The sequence below is a fragment of the Chinchilla lanigera genome, unplaced genomic scaffold (assembly GCF_000276665.1).
Source record: "Chinchilla lanigera isolate Chin_1 unplaced genomic scaffold, ChiLan1.0 scaffold00036, whole genome shotgun sequence".
In the NCBI taxonomy this organism is placed as follows: Eukaryota; Metazoa; Chordata; class Mammalia; order Rodentia; family Chinchillidae; genus Chinchilla; species Chinchilla lanigera.
Genome location: NW_004955437.1, coordinates 3,361,494 through 3,370,930, shown reverse-complemented (window position 1 = coordinate 3,370,930; position 9,437 = coordinate 3,361,494). Strand labels below are relative to the sequence as shown.

Below are 9,437 nucleotides of genomic sequence, written 5' to 3'. Positions count from 1 at the left end.
CCACGGGCCCAGGTCCCTCGACCCAAGAGGTTCTACCTCACCTCCCCAAGCCCCTCCTCACGCCTCCCCACCCTCCGTGCACAGATGACAGGGTCATCCCACTTGAGAAACTGCACGGCCAGCCTTCCCCACGGATAAACAACCGCTCCTACGGCTCCAAATCCAGCTTGCCCACCTGGAGGGCTCTGGGCAGCTCCACACTCGCCGCTGGGCCCTGCGCCTGCCCCGGACTCTGGACAGCACCACAGGGCGAGGCTCGCGGGCCAGACTGACTCCTCACGGGTGATGCGCCGCCTCCATCCGCCAGGGATCCCAAGGGCCGGGCTTCTGACCTCTCCTCGCGACCATCCTCCGCTTCTTCCCTTTCCCCACCTCGGAACCTTTTGGGGGCCCTCTCCCCCTCAGCACTGGCAGTCTCGTCCTCTGGCTCCTTCCTGCGTTTCCCTCCCGGCTGGGACTCCCTGTCCTCCTCTTCCCCTTCAGGGTCTGGAGCCTGGGGCGATTTCAGCCTCCTGCCTCCCTGGCCCAGCCGCCTACAAAGGCTTTGGAGCTGTGCCTGGCACCCTTTGGACAGCAGAGAGGCTCCCTCCACGGAGACCCTGGGCCCAAGGTCTCTTTGCAGCGATTTCCCCAGGGCCCGGAGCCAGGCATCAGGGGCAGAGCTGGAGTCCTGCTGGGCGATCTGCAGCACAGCCAGGAGCTGGCTTTCAGGCAGGGATGGCCAGACAGCCATCAGCAGGGACAGCAAGTTCCTCTGGCAGAACTGGGGCAGGCGCAGCAGCAGTGGCCTCCTGGGGAGCAGAGGGAGAGCGAGCAGTCAGAGCATCCCGCCACAGGGAGCCTGCATCCCAGACGGCCAGGAGGATGGAGAAGGGACAGCCCGGGGCCGCTGACCAGCGTTCATTGAGCATCTATTATCACCTGGCCCTGTTATTTGAACTCCTGGACTTCTATTTCAGCTAAAGGAAAAAGATTCTGCGTTGGAACCTAGTCTCTAGTTCCATGCTTGTTTTATGTAATGGAAAAAGTCCACTCCCATATTTGCGGAAAAATAATGATCCAGGAGATTGCACACAATTTTAACACAAGTGTCTGTTTCATATGAGTACATATACTTACACAGAAAGAATACATTCAATTTTTTTTTTTTTTTTTGAGACCGGGTGTCACTATGTAGTTCAGGATGCCCTTGAACTCACTACGTAGTCCAGGCTGGCCTCAAACTCTCGGTGATCCTCCTGCCTCAGCCTCCTGATTACAGGTGTGCACCACCACTCTCAGCTGCACTCCAGGTTTTTGGAGGTACAAGTATTCAGTCAAAGTCGACAATTCAGTCAAATTGACTCCACTTACAATTGCGCCTACAGCAGGCCCCTCCTCCCCTCGCCCTGGGGACCATTTAACCTCTCTGGGCTCAGTCTGGCCCCCTAAATTACTGCACTGACAAGGACTTACAGCTCCAGGCGTCCGCCAGGGCACGACACCGGCTCCTCCTGGCACAGTGCCTCCAGAAGGCCGCTCCAGTCGAGGGGCTCCCCGTCGCGGCGGCCCAGCGCTCGCAGCACCCCGAGGCCCCGCCGCACCCCGTCAGGCCCGGCCTGTAGCGCTTGCAGCAGCAGGCGGGCGGGGGCCTCCAGGGGTGCCCAGGGCACGGACCCCGCGCCCTCACCCCCAGGGGGCGCAGCCTGCGGGGTCGCCATGCGACGACCCCCTTCCTGCGCCCGCAGGAGCCCGGTTCCCGCGCGGAAGGAGTGGGCGGGCGGACGGGGCGGGCGGGCGGAGGTGCGCCAGAGACGGCGGTGCGCCAGAGACGGCGGAAGGGGCGTGGCCAGGAAACACCCAATCAGAGAGCGAGTGGGCGGGACCAGGTTTTCGGCCCGTCAGCGAACCTGGGAGGAGCCAGAACGACAGGTTGATTTGTGGGTGGAGTCAGGTCGCATGCATTCGGCTTGTGGGCGGGGCCTGGCGGAGGGGCGGAGGCGGTACTGCTGACCCCAAGCCTCTTCCTCCACTCTCACAGGAGCCGTGGGGCGCGGGGGATGTCAGGGTCCTGGGTGCTTAGGGCTCCAGGCTGTGTTTAATTTTAGTCGTCGCCCCTGTCGCTTGTAGATCATGGGCCTTGCTGTAAGAGTTGACGCCCATTTACCACCCTTCCACATACCAAAAACTAACGGTTGGAAATGCGTGGCGGTCGATATCCCTAAGGATGGCGTCGCGCCGAAGCCCGCTGCCATCCTTGTGGTCCCTGCCTTTCCCGCGCCGAGCAGCAGCCTCACCTTCACGGCTCACAGGAGCCGCCCTGCCTTCCTGAGCTTGGGTTTAAGGCCGGCTAGCGGCGTCAGGAGGCTCCCTTCAGAGGAGAAAGAAAGGGAGACGGGGAGAAGCCCGGCTTCTGCGCCGCAAGCACCCAGTTATCAGTGTTGACCGAGCCAAGCCCGGGGCTCGGCGTTGGGAACCAACAGATCACTGCCCTTGTGCTGCCCACACAGCGGGGAGGGATAAAGCTAAATAAGCGCACAGCAGCATGTTTGACTGCGAGAAGTGCGTTCCAGGACACCGCAGCTTGGTGAAAGACAGTACTTTTAAACAGGATGAAAAAATAAAAAAATAAATAGGGGCTGGGGATATAGCTCAGTGGCATAAGCGCCTGCCTGGCAAGCGCAAGGTCGTGAGTTCGATCTGCAGTACCGCAAAACTAAAATAAAATAATAAATAAATAAATAAACAAACGGGGTGATCAGGCAAGGGGAACCAAGGAGGAGAAGGTCAGCGAGCCGGCAGGAGTTTGTAGGAGACCTTGTCAGGCAGAGCAGGAAGCCAAGCAAAGGGCCTGGGGCAGATGCAGGGTTGGAGCCCCAGCACTTGCTGCAGATGAGCGCAGATAGGTCTCAGAGCACCTGGGCTTTCATTCAGAATAGTACGGAGCCTTGGGAGTATTCTGAGCTTGATCTGATTTTCACTTAAGCCAAATTTTGTTTCATTTTCTTCTAGAATAATTTTAATGGAACTCGTGGGAAAGACTGAGGAATATTTCTTAGTGTCTTAGCTTCTTCCAGGCTTTTTTTTTTTTTTTTTTTTTTTTGAGACAAGGTCTCACTATGTAGCTGTGGCTGGCCTTGAACTTGATCTGTAGCCCAGGCTGGCCTTGAACTCACCTTGATCCTCCTGCCTCAACCTCTGGAGTGCTAGGATTACAGGTGTGCACCACCTCGCCCGGCCCTCTCCCAGGCACTTTCTCTTCCAGGGGAGCAGTTCTAACTTTGAAGAGGAGGTTGACTAGATGGCGGGGCAGGGCTGGCCAGCAGCAGGTGGGGCCATGCATGCCATAAAGAGGGTGGCACTGCCATGACAGTCTCAAGTACAGCCCCCTTCCCTCCCACTAGGCTCCAGCTGCTACAGTCTGGTTTCTAACCAACTGCAAGAAGAACAGCAGGAAGAATTCTCAATATGGTTCACTGGCAGGGGTGCATGTGTGTGTGTGTGTGTGTGTGTGTGTGTGTGTGTGTGTGTGTGTGTCTTGAGACCCTTCCCCAGACTCCATGAGGTCATTACTGTTTTTGCTGATGTTTGTGATGGTATTTGCTGGATGTTGGTCACACAAATCTGTAACCCAGCACTCTGGGAGGCTGAGGCAGGAGGATCGCCAGTTCAAGCCCACCCTGGACAATTTAGTAACTTAGTGAGACTCTTTTTTTTAATTTGATTTTTTGTGTGTGTGGTACCAGGGATCAAACTCATGACCTTGTGCTTGCCAGGCAGGCGCTTATGCCACTGAGCTATATCCCCAGCCTGTTAGAGAGACTCTTGTCTCAGAACAAAAAATTTAAAAAGAACTGGGATGTAGCTCCGTATGAAGGCTCTGGGTTCCATCCCCAGGGACACACACACACACACACACAAAAGGTGTTTGCCCTTCCTGCTGTCATCCTCTCACAAGCATCCAGTGAAGTTTTCCAGATACCACATTACCATAACAGTGCAAGAGACAGAACGCGGGGCAACCTTGCTCCCCCGGTGCGGGGAGGGTAGGAGCTGACCACTGCAGGCATCACAGCCATGTGTTAGGTGCATTTTATTGGTTTTCTTTCCAAATCCTTCTACAAGAGAGTAAAGCTAAAAACCAAGCCCTGGTGAGCAGCAAGAGCCTCCCTTGCTCTGGGAGGCCTCCCACCCTCCTGTCCCCCACTGTGGGCGGAGGACCTGCTACTTTTCCCACCACCGAACTGCCAGGGGAAGGCCTGCCACCATGCAGAAGGCCAGGCTAGTAGGAGCTACCAAGATCCAGCAGGAGCTCAGGGCCCCCGAGGGCCAGGGCCAGGGCCGGGGCACGGCCTGGGAAGGACACGTCATCCACTTGCCTGGTGGGTCCCAGGAACAATGTGGAGCCCGGCACCTGCAGGGAGAGAGAGAGGGAACAGCCTCAGCCACAGGGGCCCAGGAACAGGGAACAGGGTTCGCCTCAGGGACTGGGGGTGGGGGCCGCACGCAGGACAAGGGAGCCCCATTAGGTCTAGGGACCATCTACCCTCTCTACAGATGTCAGAGGCTTGCAGTCACTGTGGTCGTGCACTGTAAACCTCTGCGTCGGTTCCAGCCTCGCTGCCCGGGACCAGTTGCACAATCTCAGGACAGGGAAAGGCGGAGGCCAGCGCCGGCTCCGGGAGCTGGTGCAGGTAGATGCAGCCGGATCTGAAGGGGCAGTGGCCGTTCCCCTCCATGAAGAACCGGCACTGGATCTGGCTAGGAGGGGGCAGAGGAAGGGAAAGACCATCACCTTGAGCTCTTGTTCCAGGAGCAAGGGGAGCTCAAAGCTGATCCCTAAGGTGGGGCAGGTTGTACACAGCAGGAAAGCACCCCTCTAAACCGGCACCACTGTCTGGCATTGATTCCACCAGATTCCAGCAGATGGCAGTGGAGTGACTTACGGCTGCCTTTCTCTAATTTTGTCTCCCGGGCCAGCACAGGCTACAGGAACCCCCTTTCCTTCAAAAAAGTTTTAGTAATAATACTGAAAGAGGAGCGCTCATAGATCAGCCTCAGGTGTGTCTCAGCAATCAAGTTAAAAGCCGGGCATGTGTGATGGTCCATGCCTGCAATCCTAGCACTAAGGAGGCTGAGGCAGGAGGAGTGCTGTGCATTCAAGGCCAGCCTGGGCTACATAGTGAGTTCCAGGCGAGCCTGGGCTATATAGTGAGATCTCCATCTTGAAAAAAACAAAAACAAAAGAACCCCAGGAAAACAAGTTAGAACAGTGACTGGGCTGCAGGGTAGACTTAAAATGTGGTAGCTGCTGGCTAATGTGATTATCAAACGTCCCACTGAAGGGGCTGGGGATTTAGCTCAGCGGCACAGCACCTGCCTGGCAAGTGCAAGGTCGTGAGTTTGATTCCTGGTATCGGAAGAAAAAAAACAAAAATCAAACTTGGTTTAAAAAAAGGGCTGGGGATATAGCTCAGTGGCATAAGTGCCTATTTGGCAAGCGCAAGGTCATGAGTTCAATCCCCGGTACCACAAAAAAAAAAACTTCCCACTGAGATTTGAATTTTACTCTGAAAGGCCAGGTTCAGGGGAAAGTTGTAAACAATCTGTGGTCTGCTTCAGTTAGACCAGCTTGCTTGCTTGCTTGCTTGCTTGAGATACCATCTTACTATGTAGCTCAGACTGGCTCCATCCAACTCACAATCCTCCTGCCTCAGCCTCCTGAATGCTGGGATTACAGGTTTGTGCCACCTTGCCTGGCTGAAACCAGTTTTTTCTGGCACAGAAATAATCGAGTGAGAAGAAGGCAGAGCACACACTGGCACCCTTTTCCTAGCGTCCCTGTAAACAAGTATCCCTTTCTCTTCCTACCATCTGACCCAACCCAGAGCCACGACCGCCTCTACATGGAAGGTGCCACGCAAATTCCTCCCAGCATCCATCCCTCAACCGGCCCCTGCGTGACAGCATCAACCCCTGTGCAGGAAACATAATAATCTTCCATTGTCACTTGGTCACCCAGGTCTGGCCTTCCTGTCAACCCCCTTCCTGCTGGAACCACCTGTGAACCCTAAAACCTTAAGCCAAGCCTCCCGCACCCCTCTCCTCCCCACACCCAGCTCCAGCTGCTGCCGGTGCTCCTTTCCTTGGTGGCTGCCCTTGCAAGAGTTCCAGACCCTATCGGCAGAGCAAGGATGACTGTCTCCCAGGAAGGGGCAAGACCTGCTTCTTGATCTCTCACCCTGTACCCTGATACAATGCGTATGTCAGCTGTCATAATCCCTGGAAAGGGGCTGGGGATTTAGCTCAGCGGCACAGTGCCTGCCTGGCAAGCGCAAGGTCATGAGTTCGATTCCCGGTACGGGGGAGGGGGGGAATCCCTGGAAAGACCCAGGCCTGGTGGCGCATGCTTGTCATCACAGCTCTCTAGGAGGCTGAGTCAGGTAGATGGCAAGTTTGAGCCCAGCCTGAGGAATTTAACACTTTGCAAGATCCTGTCTCAAAAGATAAAAAGGGCTGGGGATGTAGCTCAGTGTGAAGGCCCTGGGTTCAATCCTCAGTACCAGAGAAAGGAAGGAAGGAAAGAAGGAAGAGAAAGAGGGAGGAGGGAGGGGAGATGAAGGGAGGACGGATGGAAAGCCGAGCAGGTCTGTCGTGGTCCCCAGAGGACCGAGTTACTGAGTGACCCTGCAGTGTGTGATCTGAACCAGGTTAGGAAAGACCCAGCGCTGCCCTCCCTGAGGGACTCAGCTTGCTGCACTCGTGCAAGCAGGTCACACCCCACGCCAGCACCATCCCTCCCCAGGCCAGCAGCCCGGCACCTTCCCCTGCCTCTTCTGCCAGCCTCACCGGGTCCGAGCTGTGAAGCTCCGGATGAGCTGCTCCTTCTCGGGCCCCTCACTCACCCAGAACTTGTAGGGGATGATGTAGCTGGAATAGACACGGCACTGGGGACAGGCCCTGCAAGGGGTGGATGGCACAAAGGTGGGGACGGTCACAATCCCACCGGCCAGCTGTCCTGTGACCCATACCTCTCAGGGGGGTCCCCAGAGGCAGACACTGACTTGATGACTTCCAGCGGCAGGCGCGGGGTCTGGCGCCAGGTGCGCAGACAGCCCAGGCAGTAGGCGTGGCTGCAGTTGGGCAGGATGCCGAAGACCCTCTGGGCCTCAGGCTTGTCCCACACTCTGTCCCTGCAGATGCCGCACACCACATCCCGGCTGTCCTGCCGGCCCTGCAGCCACAGGAAGTCTCAGCCACCCTCCTACCACTGCCCTGAACCCAGCCCAGCCCTGCAGGGCGCTCCACAGGCCACCCGTCCCAGAGGCCCGGCGTGCGGCCCTCTGCCACCCAGGCCCACTACCTCTGTCAGGTCCAGGTTCTGCAGGGTGCCCGAGAGCTCCTGCACAAGGTCTGACCCAGGCTGAGGCTCCTGGGCACGGCTGGGGGTCCCAGCAGCAGCTGTGAGGGAAAACTGGATCCATCACTCAGTGGTATGCCATGTGTGGCACGTTGCTCAGCACTTTAAACCTCCCACATGAGCATTTAGACCTGCGCTGTCCAATATGGCGGCCGCCACCTGGATGTGGCTTTTTTTTTCAGTCCTGGAGACTGAATGCAGGGCCTTTTCACTGAGCTACATCCCCAGCCCTTTTTTTTTTTTTTTTTTTTTTTTGGAGACAGAGTCTTACTCAGTTGCTAAAGTTGCCCACACTGGGCTCAAACTTGGGATCCTCTTGCCTCAGCCTCCCGCAGTGTTCAGGTCACAGGTATGTGCCACCGCACCCAACTCACATATGGCTACTGAATGACCAGAATGGCTTTAGTACCAACTGACAGGTGGCCTGAGTGAAAAACACATGTAGGACTTTTAAAACTCAGCACAATGAGAGACCAAAATATTCACTAATAACATTTTATATCGGTGGCAAGTTGAAATGATAATATTGACAATACTGGACATGTAATTTTTGATATGTTGGGGTACATAAAATATTAAAATTAATTTCAAAAAAGTTGAAATCAGTTTCTTTTCTTTTTTTTTTTTTGTCTTTTTGAGACAGGGTCTCCATATGCAGTTCAGGCTGACCTTGAACTCACTTTGTAGCCCAGGCTGGCCTCAAACTTGCAGTGATCCTCCTGCCTCAGCCTCCCGAGTGCTCGGATTACAGGCGTGCACCACTACACCCAGCTCGAAATCAGTTTATTTAAAGAGTTACTTTTAAGCGCTTGCCTGGCAAGCCTGAGGTCATGAGTTTGATTCCCAGAAAAAAAAAAAAAAAAAAAAAAAGAGTTAGTTTTACCTTTTTAAAAATGTGGCTACTAGAAAAATTTAAATTAAAAAAAAAGGGGGCATAGTAGTACACCCTATCATCCCAGCACTCAGGAGGCTGAGGCAGGATTGTTGTGAATTCAAGACCATTCTGGGCTACACAGCGAGACCTTTACTCAGTGCCAGGCACTATACACGTGACATGTATGGTTGTCACATCCATGAAGTGACCCTGTGAGGAGAGTGCTATCCTCAGTGTTCTTGCTTTCTCTTTCTTTAGTTCTTTTTTGTTTGTTTGGTTTTGGTTTTGTTTTTTTCCCCCTGTACCAGGAATTGAACTCACGACCTGCGCTTGCCAGGCAGGCGCTGTGCCGCTGAGCTAAATCCCCAGCCCTCTCTTTCTTTAGTAATTGATCGTATTGATAGGTGACAGCACCCTTTATGCCCTTTTATAAATGAGGAAACAGCCTCAGAGTGGTTAAGTGACTTATCTGATGTAAACACAGCTCCCATTTGAAACCAGGTACCTTGGCTCCACGGGAACCGTGTGATTTTCCTTCTAAAACATAAGACAGCGACAGAGAGAGAGGAACGCTTCCCTGCCCTGAGACCTTGCGGAAGGGAGGAGTGGAAGGGAAAACTAGCGGACCTGCTCGCCCGTCCATCTGCCTGTGCCCGCCTGCCCTGCCCCTGGCTCGGACTCACATGATGCAGACAGGGACCTCCCGGTGCTGCCACGAGCCTCCTCCAGACCCAGCTCCGCGGCCCAGCGGGCCCGGAACCTGCCTCGGGCCCAGCCCGCAGGGGTGGAGGGCCGGAAGCTGGGCTCGGAGGCCCTGCGGGGCAGTTGTATCCAGGTCCCAGCCGGCACGGCGAAAAATGGTGGCTCCGAATAGCGGCGACCCCATCCGAAGAGCCCGGAGGGCGCCAGGTGCTGATAGCTGCCCGGGACAGAAGAACAAGGAGGCAGGTAACACCCACCCCGGCATTCCCTGTGCCCTCCCGCCCAGAAGAGGGGGCCTACCTGCATCTGTCTCCATGGCAACAGAAGCCGCGCTGGAAGTACCAGCAGACCCTGTCAGGGGCAAAGAGGCCGCTCAGCCCCCAGCGCTGGGCCGGAAGACCAAGTTCCTAAGAGATGGTCTGAGTCAGGCCCAGCCCCGTCTCAGTGTCCGCTTTTTTTTTT

The 9,437-nt window shown here is 55.5% G+C and overlaps 2 protein-coding genes across 3 annotated transcripts in view; both read right to left on the bottom strand.

Moving 5' to 3' along the window:
- Positions 1-1,804, bottom strand: part of Fance (Fanconi anemia, complementation group E) — a 12,946-nt gene extending 11,142 nt beyond the window's left edge. For both annotated transcript variants that reach the window (XM_005389553.2, XM_005389556.2), the window contains exons 1-2: positions 1,456-1,804; positions 176-791 (exon numbers count right to left, since the gene is read on the bottom strand). In XM_005389553.2, coding sequence (XP_005389610.1) covers positions 176-791; positions 1,456-1,700 — 861 coding nt within the window. In that variant the 5' untranslated portion in view covers positions 1,701-1,804. The remainder of the gene's footprint in view (positions 1-175; positions 792-1,455) is intronic.
- Positions 1,805-4,053: 2,249 nt separating this feature from the next.
- Positions 4,054-9,281, bottom strand: LOC102012581. Its single transcript, XM_013516728.1, has 6 exons — positions 8,957-9,281; positions 7,343-7,440; positions 7,044-7,213; positions 6,829-6,939; positions 4,526-4,736; positions 4,054-4,393 (listed from the first exon to the last, which is right to left on the bottom strand). The coding sequence occupies exons 1-6, from the start codon at positions 9,279-9,281 to the stop codon at positions 4,262-4,264; spliced, it is 1,047 nt and encodes a 348-aa protein (XP_013372182.1). The 3' UTR covers positions 4,054-4,261.
- Positions 9,282-9,437: the final 156 nt, after the last annotated feature.

Bases quoted from the DNA above. Each gene is read 5' to 3' on its own strand.
- LOC102012581 (XM_013516728.1), bottom strand. From the start codon at position 9,281: ATGCAGGTAGGCCCCCTCTTCTGGGCGGGAGGGCACAGGGAATGCCGG. The intron at 7,441-8,956 runs GTGAGTCCGAGC...TTTCCCTCACAG, and splicing joins GAGGTCCCTGTCTGCATCAT to CTGCTGCTGGGACCCCCAGC. The intron at 4,737-6,828 runs GTGAGGCTGGCA...CCTCCTAGCCAG, and splicing joins AGCTTCACAGCTCGGACCCG to ATCCAGTGCCGGTTCTTCAT.